Source organism: Esox lucius, chromosome 13, assembly GCF_011004845.1.
Source record: "Esox lucius isolate fEsoLuc1 chromosome 13, fEsoLuc1.pri, whole genome shotgun sequence".
Taxonomy (NCBI): domain Eukaryota; kingdom Metazoa; phylum Chordata; class Actinopteri; order Esociformes; family Esocidae; genus Esox; species Esox lucius.
This window is the reverse complement of record NC_047581.1, coordinates 6,470,673-6,487,202: the sequence shown is the minus strand read 5'-3', so window position 1 is coordinate 6,487,202 and position 16,530 is coordinate 6,470,673. Positions and strand designations below refer to the sequence as shown.

At 41.4% G+C, this 16,530-nt stretch overlaps 1 protein-coding gene across 1 annotated transcript in view; it reads left to right on the top strand.

The window, feature by feature from the left end:
• The window catches only part of fam189a2 (family with sequence similarity 189 member A2), a 40,552-nt gene that overhangs the window by 9,897 nt on the left and 14,125 nt on the right, over positions 1 to 16,530 (top strand). Inside the window, exons 3-6 of the mRNA XM_010876092.4 lie at positions 2,680 to 2,790; positions 7,851 to 7,970; positions 8,105 to 8,212; positions 8,439 to 8,711. Coding sequence (XP_010874394.1) covers positions 2,680 to 2,790; positions 7,851 to 7,970; positions 8,105 to 8,212; positions 8,439 to 8,711 — 612 coding nt within the window. The remainder of the gene's footprint in view (positions 1 to 2,679; positions 2,791 to 7,850; positions 7,971 to 8,104; positions 8,213 to 8,438; positions 8,712 to 16,530) is intronic.

The following is a 16,530-nucleotide window of genomic DNA, read 5'->3' as shown; positions in this document are numbered from 1 at the left end:
AAAGACACCTGTCCACACACTCAATCAAACAGACTCCAACCTCTCCACAATGGCCAAGACAAAAGATCTGTGTAAGGACATCAGGGATAAATTTGTAGACCTGCACAAGGCTGGGATGGGCTACATGACAATAGGCAAGCAGCTTGGAGAGAAGGCAACAACTGTTGGCGCAATTATTGGAAAATGGAAGATGTTCAAGATGACGATCAATCTCCCTCGGTCTGGGGCTCCATGCAAGATCTCACCTCGTGGGGCATCAATGATCATGAGGAAGGTAAGGGATCAGCCTGAAGAGAGCTGGGACCACAGTCTCAAAGAAAACCATGCAAGGTCCCCCTGCTCAAGCCAGCGCATGTCCAGGCACATCTGAAGTTTGACACTGACCATCTGGATGATCCAGAGGAGGAATGGGAGAAGGTCATGTGGTCTGATGAGACAAAAATAGAGCCGTATTGAGGGGAGGATGGATGGGGCCATGTATCGCGAGATCTTGGCCACCAACCTTCCCTCAGTAAGAGCATTGAAGATGGGTCATGACTGGGTCTTCCAGCAAGACAACAATCCGAAACACACAGCCAGGGCAACTAAGGAGTAGCCCTGTAAGAAACATCGCAAGGTCCTGGAGTTGCCTTGCCAGTCTGAAAGTCTGGAGGGAGCTGAAAGTCCATATTGCCCAGCCACAGCCCTGAAACCTGAAGCATCTGGAGAAGGTCTGTATGGAGTTGGCCAAAATCCCTGCTGCAATGTGTGCAAACATGGTCAAGAACTACAGGAAACATATGATCTCTGTAATTGCAAACAAAGGTTTCTGTACCAAATATTAAGTTCTTATTTTCTGATGTATCAAATACTTATGTCATGCAAATTAATTACTTAAAAATCATACAATGTGATTTTCTGGATTTTTGTTTTAGATTCCGTCACTCACAGTTGACGAGTACCTATGATCAAAATGACAGACTTCTACATGCTTTGTAAGTGGGAAAACCTGCAAAATCGGCAGTGTATCAAATACTTGTTCTCCCAGTGGCGGAGCGTGCATTTCACACCTAGGCCTTCAGTGGGGTCCTACCCGAATTAATCCACCTCTTAATAGGCTAACGTTACCATCATTATTACGCCACGACTTTAAACTATCAATATTATACCGTAAACGCAGTACAACAGGCTGTTGCATCACAGACGGTATCTCTCATGCAGCGAGAATGAATGCCATTACTAAAGCAAGAAACCCTAGGGGCCGTTCACATATCGTGTCTAAAAACGCGCCACTTTCTTTAAAAAGAAAAGAAAAGAGCTTGCGCTCCCATGGCGTCTGTCGTTGCTATGCAACCATCAAGCAGCCACAGCACCAATCTGCGCCTGTGTCCTGCCTCTTTCACCGTGACAGAGACCTATTATGTTTATTTTGAACCTTGGACTGTGATGTGCAACAATAGCCAATTTTACCCATAATAACGAAATATATCCTGTTCTCCTGAATAAAACTATTGTAGTGCAGAAACCTACATAAGCCTGCTGGTTTTGGGGCTGTGTTCACAAACCGAAACAGACTCCTCTGAGCCCAGGATAGCAACCCAGTCATACCCAAACCAAACATGAGAAGAAAAAAAGAGATCTACCTAATTTACACTTCATTTACGTAGACAGTTTACAAATAGGGTGTTTTCTCTCTGGAGCCCGGTCTGCCTTTAGCGGCCTCTCTAGCCAGGCTACTCTTATCGTGAGTCTGTATGCAGGTAAGGTTTTTCTTAATTTTGGGCTCGGGTCATTGATCAGGTTACCTCACACTGTTGTACTCTCTCTTAAGGTAGATTACCTGACTAATAATTTGTTATGTGTACTGTATTTCTTTCTTTTTGTCATTTTCTTTGGCAATATACGTATTATAAATGATTGCACAAAAGCCCTTGAATATACTTTTTGTGTGAGACGAAGAGGAACAGATTCTAATTGGAGACTAATCTATGGAATTTGGTGTGCAGAGACAGAAAGAGAATGAAAGAGGGAATGCATGAGCAACTCAAAGTGACTGTTGAGTGCCACATCTGACTGCTGTACATACAGATAGGAAAAGACACTGAGGGCCAGACATGTCACCATGCATCAACTCAGCTTTGCTAAAGACAGATACACAGAGAGAGACAGATGGGCAGACAGACAGTCACCATGCGTCCCAGTCGCAGATCTATAACTATAAATACCCCTTTCCTTACCACAGGAGGTTGGGGACATATCCTGCTGTTAAACTGTGCTAGACCCCAACCCACTCTAGACCCCTCAGCTGTGCCCCCACTACTCTTTCTCAGAGGTTGTCTGTCACACAACACCACCTCTTCTTCGTGACCATGAGTACCAAAGAGTCAGAGAGTTGCTACATGGGGCACTCTAGACATAGTGAACAGAGCTATTCTGAGTACCCTTATTTGTTTAAGCTTAAATTAGCTCTTCACTTACAGAGTTTATGTTAGTACTTTTGGATGTTTGTATCACCACAGCCACTTCACCGTAACAATATCTGCAGTGTTATCTTAGCCACTGTATCTTCAGTGACTTAAGTCTGTCTTCTGTTTAGTTTCTTCTCGTTTCAACAATGTCTTTTATACTGTATATGTTCAGTTCAATGTTACCATCCCTCTCTCTTCTCCCCTCCCCCCATCCCCCTTCTCTGTCTCCCAGGTGAATCTGTTCGTGCTGTTGTCAGTGGTGTGTGTCCTCCTTAACCTGGCTGGTTTCATCCTATGCTGTCAGGGGGCTCAGCTGGTCTCCACCATGACCAGCTGCCAACTGGTGAGACAAACACACATTGGCACAGACATCACCCATTTGAGGACTGTGTTTAAGTGTTGGGTTAGCTGCAGTCTGCAGAGGTGGCATGTGTAGGGGTGTGGTTAGCTGAGTGTGTGTTTGTCTTACTATATTTGTTAGGACCACACGTTTAGTTAATCAAGGTAAACCATGACTAGTGAAGACATTTTGCAGGCCCTCACATTTATGAAAGTGTTTTTAAGCTACGGGTTAAGGACAAGGTTAGGGTTTTACTCTGTTTAGGTGTGGGATTTTGGTTTAAGATGTTGATAGACTGCTCACGATTAACAGTGATCTATTTATAGCAGATGACAAACTGTACTCCTGTTTTTTTTTCCTCTCTCTTTCACACTTCTACATAAAATTTAAGAATCTGTATCCATTCAAATAATATCTTCCCTAACCCCAAGCTGGCAAGTCCTCTTCTGTCTGTGCCTGCTGAGTTTAGGTGCCATTTGAGAAGATTTTTTATTATACATATGTATTAGTGTTGGCATACCTGCGCTCATAAATTCAGTGGTTCCCAATGATTTCCTCTTGTTTATTTAGGTCTGTTTGTTGTGTAGCAGCGTCATGCTGTTTTCAACAGCCAGATTGAAACCTTTATAAAATGTAATTTACACACAAAAACTGCTTCAAGTCAGATTCCAATATTTTTGCTTATACAGACAGCTTAGATATTGCATTGTTTTGGTTAGACTGTTCACATTCTTTTACCAGGGGTATAATAAAGGCAGATTTCCAAATGCTAGGAAGTCGCATCATGCTCAGGATTAAGATATAGAAGGTGCGTAGGGAGTCAGATTTTCTGGACCAGCTGCTTTTTTTATGGTCAATGCCTTTTTAAGGCTTTATATATCGCATAAACAGCAAAGGCAAAAACAAAAAATCTGATCCCTTCTTACTTCTACATAAAAAACGCATTACAATATTGATTTCATGTAGTCTCAAATAGTACATTTGATTAACTCAAATTACATTGAAACTGTTCAACTTATGTTCTGTCGAAAACCATTATCAAAAGAAAGTTCGGGGTCCAGAGTAACACAGAGATCCTTCACAGTTTTTTGGAGACGACTGTACAAATGCATGCTCATTTATGGAGGAGTCCCTAATTTGTTCTCCAATGATCCATGAATACATCACTGACAATGTTAGTGCCAACTTTACTTGGGAAATTCAGCAGTTATGTTTGCAACTGAAAATGTACCTTGGATGGTTTCTGCATTCTTCAGTGGGATTGAAAAAGCCGGCTGATTGAGCAGAAGTAAGCTCTCTTCGATATTGCACATTACTTTTCAGTCTAGTCTAAATACTTCAAACTTGGTGAATAGCCAAAGTTTGCTTTAGGGCTCAGGTATTTTCTGCATAGCATGGAACAAATTTATTTTTAAGCATTTGCTTAGTTTTTAGTTTTGCAACTGTATCCCTCTTATGCAGGGTTAAGCGTGTCCTCTGTTACACTAACAGATGTATTTACTGATGTCCTTGGGTATCAGGAACAAGAGTCCAAGAATCTTTGGGTTGTCTGATCATTTTTTGGTGTCCAAGTGAATGAGTTGTTGGGACTGTAAACTGAACAAAAATGGCAGTTTCATTTTCCAGGATGATGAGGAAAAACACTTAGAACCACCATATCTATTTCACAAGACAAAACTAGATCCTAGGTATGATTGTGGCAACACACAAGCTCCCTTTTGGGGAGGTCCACTGGTCTTCCCCATGAAAATATTGAATTTGGCCTGTAAATAGTAGCTATGAAAAGTGTTTGAGTAAGTGGTATAGATTTCATGACTGGAACCTCAAAAGACATAAATCCATTAAGTTTGTATTGATTAATATTCTTTCATAAACATTAGCAACAGCTTTTACTTTTTGTTATGCACAGGAAAGATGGTCACTAGTGTTACCAGGAGAGCAGGCCTCGTTTAGGGCAGTGAATTCATCAAGTTTTAACCAGGTTTCGCACAGGCCAATTACATCCAGTTTGTGATCAGGGATTTGTTCCTTGACTGTGATTGCCTTGGAAGCAAGGAATCTAACTTTAAGTCCCAGGTTGAGATGTCTGCTATTATTGCTGTCTAACATGACTGGCATGAAAGAGGGCTTTAATATGAGTAAGATTGCAATGGTGAGCAACATTTTGTTTTGCTGTGCTCAACCTCGATCGAGGCACAAATGTCTCAATGGAGAAAACTAAGCTGACTATTCTATGTTAGTGAAAGACTCCACCAACCTGTTGCCTTACCTGCACACTATCGCATGGTGAGGCTACAGGAGTTAGGCTCCTGGGTAAATGAACATTACTCCAGCAGGTCAGCCTTTGCTCTGAAAGTGAGACAGTTCTCTACAAACTCTATTTTCTGCGACAGGCAGGACTCGAGTTGCTGTAGATCACATCCCTAATTAGGAAGAAGGCCTGAGACAATTACTTAATGGGGACACATCATCCTAGCTGAAGCTATGTTCTGCTTTTTAACCTCTAAATGTTTCATCCTGACGTTGTTGGGGCCAACTTGGATAGCCCTACCTTCTGATAAATGTAAACAAAGTATGGTCCCTGGCTGATTTTTCAGTCTAAAATTGCAGGTAATGAACTAGCCAAGGAATCAGACAGCTTAGGTCTTGGTGATTTTAACAGCAAATGAGGGGGATTCTAATGTTAATGTATGTCTTCTTCCTCTCCTGTGAAAGTCAATGTGACCTTTGTACATACTAACATGCATCACCTAATTAGTCCTAACAGCCCAAACTGGGCCTTTGCCCAATTGGCAACATATTGTCTATACAGTGCTCTTCTTTTGGCCAGGTACAGTGGATATAAAAAGTCTACACAACCCTGTTAAAATACCAGATGTTTGTGATGTAAAAGAATGAGAAAAAGATAAATCATGTCAGAACTTTTTCCATGTTTAATGTGACCTATAATGTGAACATTTCAATTGAAAAACAAACTGAAATCTTCGAGTGGGAAAAATGAAAAATAAAATCCTTACAATAACCTGGTTACATAAGTGTGCACACCCTCTTATAACAGGGGATGTGACTGTGTTCAGAATTAACCAATCACATTCAAACTCATGTTAAATAGAAGTTATTACACACCTGTGACCCTGATTAATCACAAATTAAGTTCAGCTGTTCTAATAGGATTTTCCTGACATTTTCTTAGTAGCATCTCAGAGCAAAAGCCATGGTCCGCAGAGAGCTTCCAAAGCATCAGAGGGATCTCATTGTTGAAAGATATCAGTCAGGTGAAGGGTACAAGATAATTTCCAAAGTATTAGATATGCCATGGAACACAGTGAAGACAGTCATCATCAAGTGGAGAAAATATGGCACAACAGAGACATTACTAAGAACTGGACGTCCCTCCAAAATTGATGAAAAGACAAGAAGAAGCTTCCAAGAGGCCTACAGCAACATCAAAGGAACTGCAGGAACAAGTACTGGCTGTGTGCTACATGTGACATCAATCTCACGTATTCGTCATATGAATGGGCTATGGGGTAGGGTGGCAAGACGGAAGCCTTTTCTTACAAAGAAAAACATCCAAGCCCGGCAGAAGTTTGCAAAAACAAACATCAAGTCCCCCAAAAGCATGTGGGAAAATGTGTTATGGTCTGATGAAACCAAGGTTGAACTTTTTGGCCATAATTCCAAAAGGTATGTTTGGGGCAAAAAAAACTAAAAAGAACACCATACTCACAGTGAAGCATGGTGGTGGCAGCATCATGCTTTGGGGTTGTTGTTCTTCAGCTGGAACCGGGGCTTTAGTCAGGGTGGAGGGAATTATGAACAGTTCCAAATACCAGGCAATTTTGGCACAAAACCTTCAGGGGTCCATTAGAAAGCTGAAGATGAAGTTAAACTTTCAGCACGACAACAACCCAAAGCACACATCCAATTCCACAAAAGCATTGCTTCACCAGAAGAAGATTACATTTTTGGAATGGGCCAGCCAAAGCCCAGACCTGAATCCAATTGAACATTAGTGGGGTGATCTGAAGGGGGCTGTGCACAAGAGATGTCCTGGCAATCTGACAGATTTGGAGCGCTTTTGCAAAAAAGAGTGTGCAAATATTGCCATGTCAAGATGCGCCATGCTAATAGACTCCTACCCAAAAAGACTGAGTTCTGTAATAAAATCTAAAAGTGTTTCAACAAAGTATTAGTTTAAGGGTGTGCACACTTATGCAACCAGCTTATTGTGAGTTTTTTATTTTCCCCCCTCAAAGATTGCAGTTTATTTTTCAATTGAATTGTTGAACATTATAGGTCACATTAAAGGTGGAAAAAGTTCAGACATGATTTATCTTTGTCTCACTCTTTTACATCACAAGAACCTGGCATTTTATCAGGGGTGTTAAAATACCTTTTTATATCAACTTTTTATATCAACTGTATAAGTTATGCACTATTCAGGCACTATTAGGGTACCATTTTGGGACACAACCAGTTTCAGGATGACACACGGAACTGTTTAATAGCCTAGAAACGGGCCAAATAGAAAGGATTTCACACATTGGACCAGCTGGAAGCCCATCCGCCTAAAATGTCCTTGAAAGCAAGCTGTGTATCGGTCAGGCTAGATCAGGGCATCAACACTCTGGCACACAACCTGGTGCTACTGCAGTGTGAGGCTGACATGTGTTTACCGTACCCCCTGTCCTACCCTGTGGTCTAGTGGTTTACCCCAGTCTCTCCTCTGAGCGGGTGAGTAATGGAGTCTCCCATCCAGACCATCTGCTCCTTAAATCTGGTATTACTTTCACTGCCCGGAATGGAACGGAAAAACATACATGATTATCTTTTTGTTCTTACTTTGTTGATGCATCTCCTTTCCTCCGTTCCTCCTTTCATTTCCACTGATTGAAAGTATTGACGATCATAGTGCAGGTTGTGATTGATATGCCAACACAGAACTGTCATTTTTATATTTCCTAACAGCTGTTCTGTTGTGTTTACTGGTATCTGGTGTGCTTTGCGGATTTCACAGCGAATCTAACTGACTTGTTTCTGGTGTGTAATGCATGTTTCAGAGCAAAGCTGGGGACGTGTGCAACTGCTGTCCTCAAACCCCCACTGTCAACTGCCCTGAGGAGAAACTTCTTAAACTATTCCCTGGACACTCTTGTAGTACCATGAAGGTCCTGCTCAAGGTGTGTGTATGTCTCATGAATTAATTCATGTTCATTGAATTAATCAAAAGTGGGTCTAGAGAGTGGTTTTTGGTTGTTTGAGGGTTGTTCCACCTAACTTTGCCTTGTGTGTGTTTGTCTGTCTGTGTTTCCAGAAGGTCCTGTTTGCGCTGTGTGCTCTGAATGCTTTGACCACCGCAGTCTGTCTGGTGGCAGCTGCCCTCCGCTACTTACAGATCTTCTCCACCAGAAGACCATGTTTGGTAAGACCGCCCCATCACAACTAATCACATGTCCCAAGAACCACCTAGCTTCTATCATGTATCTGCACCATGGCCAATCACATAGCAGAAGAATATTGATAATACCACAAGCTATTTTATTGTTGAAACTGCCGGTGCTTAGCGCTCTGTGTCTACAGAGGCAAGTAACAACCTTTTTATTTTATCGTAAATGCTTAAATTCTGTCTTCTTCCCTCAATGTGATAGGATGAACCCAGGCCAATCGCAGAGGAGGTGGAGGAGCCCGCTGTCATCCCTGACCCGGATGAGTTTGTCCCCCCGGCCCCTCCCCCCTCATACTTCTCAACTTTCTACTCTTATACACCACGCCTGGCTCGCAGGATGTTTGGCGACAGTGTGATACCGTTACCCCACATATATGGTGCCAGGTTTAAAGGAGTAGAGGTGTTCTGCCCTTTAGATCCTCCCCCTCCCTATGAAGCTGTCACTGGTGGCTCTACTGTTGCCGAAGCAACACAGGTAATTACTTCATGGAGTGGAGGTAGTTAACTACCAAACTGGTCATTTAGTTGCGGGTAAACAGTGTGTTTTGGACAAAAAAGTGAAAATGGCTGCATAAATTTTTTCATACCGTCATTGCATCCTGAAATATTACTGCGGTAGGGTTGCATGATATTGGAAATACCTGACATTGTGATGTTTTGTTTTCTGCAATATATATTGCGATATGAAAAAACAGAGGATGTCTTCAGGAAGAGCTTTGGGTATCAACCTGCGAGTCTGCATCCTCTACAATTAAAATTTATGAAATTTATGAAAATGTTTATATTTCAGAACAGGTTGCTAGGTAATAATATGTAACTGTAATAGTAACTGCAATAGCAACAGTAGTAAAATGCGCAGTTGGGCATAACTTACCGACTGCCAGATGCAGTCTGTGGCCAAAGCACTGCAATCTGGTCTACTTGTTCAGGTGCAGCCTTCACCATGTTCATGGCCTTGTCTGTTGTAATACAGACTAGACGACTCTCATCTAGTCCCCAATCAGCTAAAGGTTCTCTCTGCTCTGTTGCAATGTTCTCACTTGTGTGATCCTCTGGGAAAAATGCAGTTTGCATTAATAAGTCCTCATTAATAAAGTATACGGTCAGACTTATGTAGGGCTTCGTTTTCCGGCTGGACCACAAGTCTATTGTTGCTGTATAATATTCCACTTGAGACAGCTCAGTTTCAACTTGTGTCTTGCATTTCTCGTACAGCTCTGGGATGGCAACTTGAGAAAAATAGTTGCGTGATGGCATTACATACCGCTTGTCAAGCAATCATGTTTTTAAAACCCTTTTTGGTAACCGTGTTAACTGGTACCATGTCTTTGGCGACGTGAAATGTTATTAAATCTGTGATTTTTCTCTATCGTTTGGAACCTTTCTTGCAGTGGCGTGTTCATATGAAAAAAATGTGTGGGCCACAAACCATTTCAAAATATAGGATACATACCAGTAAAGCTACAAAACTCCCTCTTGCTACTGATGTGTTTATTTAACACATCAACAAAACATTTTTACGACAGAGCAGCTTGCTTCTACCAGGTGTTATAGTACACATACTGGAGAGAGAGAGACATTCTTGTGTAATTGCTCTCCTTCTCTCTCACACACAATTACCACTGTCACATTTACAAACCTAAATTAGGAATGCAACCAAGCTCAGAAACAATGTGCCTACAGGGCCATATGCGAACAGCAATGAGCTCAACACCACTGAAGGCCACAACGAAGCGGAAAGACAACTTTTTAGGGATGCAGATCCATTCTAACAGCCTTAATAGATAAGCATGGACAAACTGACACTCGTTACCATCTATATCAATCGATCCAGCACAAAAATATGACCAATGCACGGATCAGCACCAAAAAGGCAGGAGGATAAAATGCTTTCACTCACCAAGGCTGAGGGCTCACTTGAAGAGAAAGGTGGCGAGGCGGTTCTTCCTCTGGGCAAACTTTTCGATGACTTTGGGAATGAAGTTATGTAGCTGCTGAATCAGCTGGCTTTCGATGGACAACATGGCCAATGCGTTGAGTTGCGGCTGGCCCATGGTATTGCGAGTGAAGGTTTTTACCCCCTTCAAAGTGGAAAAGTTCCTCTCTGATTTGGATGTTGTCATAGGTGTTGTTATGATATTTTTTTGCAGATTGACTCAGCAAAAGCCTCCTCTAGGTTTTTGTCATGGATGGATCTTAACAGAGACAGGGCCGTCTTACCAGCTCAGACTTCAACTTTTCCTAATATCCTTGAGCCCATAGTTTCACCGAGCAAGCTGTCAACCAACTTGGTAGTTATCAGATTGTCACTTTGTGAAAACTTCTGCTCCACCTGGGAGATGACTGTCGCATCACCGGCGCTGTGTTGGTTACTCGTCGGCCTGGCTCGTCTGTTCCAACGTGAACGGTGGCAGCCCATTCATCAGTTTGTTTCTGTATTTTCTGGACATTCTCCTTGAAACGGGTGAGTGCACTGCTAATCCCAGATGCATCGATGCTCTGTTTTTGCAGTGTTGTATGAAACATCAACTTCTGGCATAAGGAAGAAAATTAATTCCAGCAGCTGCAGAAAGGCTCGGTCTCTGAGTTTTTTTGACAGGTGATATGCCTCACTTATGGTGGCCTCATCCCATCCTGGCTGTGTGCGTATGTCCTCCATACACAGGAGCAGCAAAGCGCGTTTCCCAAACATTGACAGTTATACTATTAAAGTTCCATCGTACAGCGGGTGGTCTTGGAATGCGTCTCTGTGCTGCCTCAGTATGTGCCGCAGCTGAAAAAAAGGTGGCAAAAACAGTTAAATCTGCAATAAACACCTTCAGGATGCTCATCCTTGCTGAACAAAGTTGCTACATGGTCAGGTTCAGCTGGTGAGCATAACAATGAACAAACTGGGCATGTGGCTATGTCTCTTTCATTAGCGTCTGTACTCCTCGGACATTTCCACACATTAAAACCGCACCTTCATAAGTCTGAGCGATCAGCTTTTCTCACAGCTTCAGTGGTTCCAGCACACCCTTGATGCTATTAGAGAGGCCGAGTCCAGTTTTATCTTTGACTTCCACAAACTCCAAAAACATCTCTATCACTGTATTGTCAGGCAACATGTATCACAACGCAACCACCATTTGTGATTTACAGGAGACATCAGTTGTCTCATCTGCCTGTATGGCAACAAATGATGTCTCTTCCTTTTGCTTGGCTATCTCCTCCCTGTACACTTCATACATACAGTCTAACAGTTCATTTTGTACAGTGCTAGATGTCCCTTTGAAGATGGGCTGAGCATCATAGTGCCTCTGAAGTCTCGAATCGCCCTCACACATAGTCTCAAAAATGCATCTGAATATTCCAGGATTCAGGGAGTCCACTGACTCGTCGTGCCCCGCAGTGCGGCTTCACATTTTCCACATAGTTTAATACATGTTATGATCTGACTGAGAATGTACCTGTTTTCCTCCACCTGTTTGTTATGCTGCTCAATGGAGTGCCTGTATGCACTGTCAACTGGGGCTGCATTATTTACCCTTCCAACTAAGCCCAATTTCACAGCGTAGTCCAGATGAATCCCAATGCTCTCATGTTTTGCAATCCTCTCAAAAAGCTTATTAGACAGCATGATGATTGCACAGGTGTGCCTTTGGCTGGCCACAATAAAAGGCCACTCTAAAAAGTGCTGTTTCACTTTATTGGGGGGGAACGGGGGGATCCGAAAACCAGTCAGTATCTGGTGTGACCACCATTTGTCTCACGCAGTGCAACACATCTCCTTCGCATAGAGTTGATCAGGTTGATAATTGTGGCCTCTGGAATGTTGGCCTACTCCTCTTCAATGGCTGTGTGAAGTTGCTGGATATTGGCAGGACCTGGAACACGCTGTCGTATACGCTGTGATGGCAATTTCATCTTTCAGAACTCTTAAAGGAGGAAGTACAGAGACAAAATTCTCTTGGCACAATTTAACAGTTTATTTGCAATTAGAGAGAGGCTTACCAACATAATCATCCGAGGAGTCTCTAAGTTAATACATCAACAGTTCGTATTTATAGAGGAAAAAGGGGTGTGTTAAGTTGCTGGCCTTCTGTCTTGTGTCACATAGGTTTTACATAAAGGTAGGGCTGTCACCTCCACCTTATCCTTCCTGCCATAATATTTACTGTTGTGTTTACCTAAACAAGCCAATTGCTCCTACTTCCCCCCAAGGGCCACATTCCTAAGGAACAAAAGGACTGACACCCTTCGTGGTCTAGGCAGAGGAACATGGTCAGAGTACCTAATAATCCTCTGATATTATACAGACATGTGTCTCACAATCAAAGTAAAGATTTACATACCAGCCAATAGAAAGACAGACATTTCCCAAATGTACCTTAGTTCAAAAGTTTCATAACAATCCATCCTCTTGATACCAAATCAACCCTTGGTATCAATCCTTTAACAGTTTACTCATTAGGATGTAGACTGCAACAAAACTGTACTCTTTAACAACATGACCCAGTCAATATGATTACCCTAATGATTAGATAACGGAACAAATCTCATTTAAATGGTTCTAGACCATTACCTTCGTATTAACTCCAAGACCACACATTTTTCTTATACAGAATTATAACAGTACTGCAAACCTTTTATGTCAAAATCATTGGTCAAAGGAAGTAATTTCAGGTGACACATATACTGATAGTATGGGATATGTAGCATCGACATGTGGGTGTGTAAACACCAATCACTGAATACATCCTTTTGTCATTGGTACAAAGTCCTCTCATCCCAATTGTTCGATTCACTGAAAAGTCCTCTCATGGTTCCAATTAGATGTACTTCCAAAGTCATCACAAATGTTCTGCTCCTCCAAACGTCAGACAGTCAGATATAAACCATTTCTTGGCAGACCATTAACAGAACGTGAAAGTCAGATGTATATTCCAAGGTGTTGTCCTTCATAGCTCAAATCAGCAAGGTCAGGAGTGTTTTCTCCTTTGTGAATGCCAAGATGACCAATTTTTGCTAAAGGCTCTATAGCTGCAGGCCGGGTCAGAAGTGATGGTAACTAGCACCAGAAAATTCACTTTTCCCTCAGTGACTTCAATTCACTGTGCCTAACCTTTAAACACTGAAGCCCTCCTGTAGCGTGTGTCGTCGATCCCTGGTTCCTCTCTCAGCTACCTGGACAGCAGATGAGATGTAACTGGTATGGACCCAATCAGCGTGGCATGATGTCGTGCAGTTGGACTTCCGTGCCCCATTAAACGTTGTCCAGAACCGAAGCTTTCCTTAGCCTCCATCCTCTCGGTTGGAGGTTGCCTTCTCCATCTCATGGCAGAATCATCAGGACTAGAATTAGTCCAGCTGTCAGGAACCAGGCATCACTGTAGACGTGTGGCACCCCAGGGTAGAGTCCGCTCGTAGCTGTAGGATAGTCTGTGTGTGTGTGGGTGTGTGTATGAGATCCATCTTATCTCAGCCAACCTCACAGTTGTCCTTTTAAGCCAAACTCAGTGTCTCTGGGTCCAACCATCCTTATTGCTGAATCGCTTTCAAGTGTCCTGTACCTGTCAGTGAATTCTCCTTGAATTCTCCTTGAATTAGTTGCAGCTGCACAGTACACAATCAGAAATATGTCCATAGCATTAGCTTGTTGCATCTTGCTAATGCATTAGAACCCAATCCTACCAAACAATTAAACTTATATTTCCAATGTCTTTCTGCTTCCTTTGTCTAAATAGATTAGAACAGTTGTAAACAGTAACAGTATAGTTAAAACATTGACATTTATGGTGCTTCTGTTCTGCTAGTGTAGAAAAATAACAATTCCACTATTTTCTATAGTTGGTTTAACAACCAACAAATAACAAAACAACACACAGAACAGAACACAGTTTTCCATTTCCCACTACTGTTCCAATTACTCATCAGTTATGATAGTTTGCTTACATTGAAGTATCACTCTCAAAGAGTAGTTCATGAACAATTCTCCGTTCACCTAACCAGATCTCAGTTGGTATATAATTACATCTGATTGTGTTGTATCAGAAGTACAATCAAATGCACCATTGTTTCACATAAATGATCAAATACCTTATTGCAAATCAAAACATTTCACACCATCTCGAAGGTCAGCTAACATAACTGTTATTTAGCCAAATTTCTCCACAAGATGAAACTCAGTGTGAATTTCTCTAAGTCTCTTCTTATTATCCTAGAACATCAAAGACACTCTTTAATCCTGTCATAAATCATGATGCCCCCCTTTATGCCCTATCTCCCCAGAGCTCACCATGGAGTGGGGGATGGTTTACTAACCTAAGGATAACAGACCCTAGTCTTGAAGAATGGTCCCCTTATCAATTAGGGACAAACCTTTTTGTGTCAACATACACCTAAAAAAAACCATCTGTTAACCATTAACATTCCAATGATTGCCTACTACGACATAAATTAAGTACATAGGTATGAAGTGTCATACCTATGTACTTAAATATGAAGTGTCATTGAATAAGTAAATAAACATGGAATTGACACTTCCGGTTCCTTCAAGTCAAAAGCAGAATAATGAACACCAAGTATTCAATGTAGCCGAATTAGAATACCCAATCTTGATAATGTCACCAGTAAGTCTGTTTCTCTTCTAAAGAGTTCAAACAAGTCAAAAAACCCATCTCAAACATCCCCCCACCCCACACACTGGTGTTTGGGTCAGTAAGTTGAACACTCCAGGGGGTCTGTACCTTTCTTTACAATTTAGACTATGTAAAACTTCTCAACTTGGTTTTCTAGAATAGAACTTGATGCAGAATTACTTTCTCAGTATTAATTAAAACATAACAAAACTTAGTAAACATGCAAGGAATAACAAAATGTGCTCCCTGTACGTTTTTACCCACTTATTCCATAATGCATGAGATTAATATGAGTACTTCTAATCAAATATCAAACAAACTGAACAGTAACAATCCCATAGTCACTTATTCATCCCATCAAATTAGTTATTTCTTAATTAAACTATTTCAAAATGGTAAGATGTATTCTACTCAACCATAATCATGTTAGAATTCTTCATGTAACTCTAAGTACCTATTTAATTAGCTTTGAACTCTAGTTCAACTCTTTGTCATTATAGATAATAATTTCAAACGACTCTGTGCGTGAAAGAAGAACCATTACAGGATGGACATGAAAAGAAAATCGATAGTTGGGATGAATCTAACATTCATTCAGTAAAAAAAAGGACAAAAACCCAACATCCATAAAACAAATCAAAATAACAAATGTGCCACACGTTCGCTCGTGCAAAGGAATTATAAACCATATTACCCATAAACAAAGTTGTCTCACCCGAAACTCCCAAATGAGCATATCAAAATTTGAATTTCCACAGGCAATTGCCAAACTAAGTTGAGACAACACAAACAGCATGACTAAAGTAACCTCCTAAAGTCTAGGGAATTTGTCCAACTTTAATGCATGTCTATGTTACACCAAATAGTGGTGATCAGCCAAAATCGCTACTTTCATGCCTATGTCATGGACAGACATCAAGATTGTTCTAGCTATTAACAATGGGGATGACTTAATGGTCTCTACCCTCACTACAAGTAGGTTTCAAAACCATACATTTTGACATGAAGCTAGTGAAAGAAAAACATAGTTAGCTTGCACTAAACGTTTGATTAACCCAAAACTGAACATACTCATATTGGGGAAATTACCACAGATGAGAGCAGTCAGATCACTCGAATGTAGTAAACTACTTTGATTTGAGGGGGAAAGGTTGGAAAAGGCCAACCCAGGGGGTCTGCCCCCCTTCCTGGAGCCAAAGAAAGTTTCCACACAAAAACGAGACATGGTCTTCAGACTGTCTGTAGTAAGAGACATCATGCGCCCAATTTAGCGGATATCCCACGTTAACTGAAAGTTCAGAGTTATTGCTCTACCCATCTAATATAGTTGCTGTTTGCAAAAAAATTGCTTATCTTATCAACACAGCAACAGTAGGGGAAAAACCTCTCAAGAAAGGCCAAGTTAACAGAGAACAGATGCATGAAGTCACTAAAATCAAAGAACAATCCAGCAGTGATCCCCAGGATACTCCAACCTAGATCTCTAAATACAGTCACATCAATCTACCCCATATGTCAGTTTACCAGGCTAGAATTGTAACGCCGGTAACGAGCATCAGGCGTAGGTCTGAAAACACAAGTATTATTCCAGTTATCATTGTAAATACAAACAAAGTGAAACTACATTACTTAACCAAACCCAATTGAACATTTAAAATAGGACGTCTATTTTTA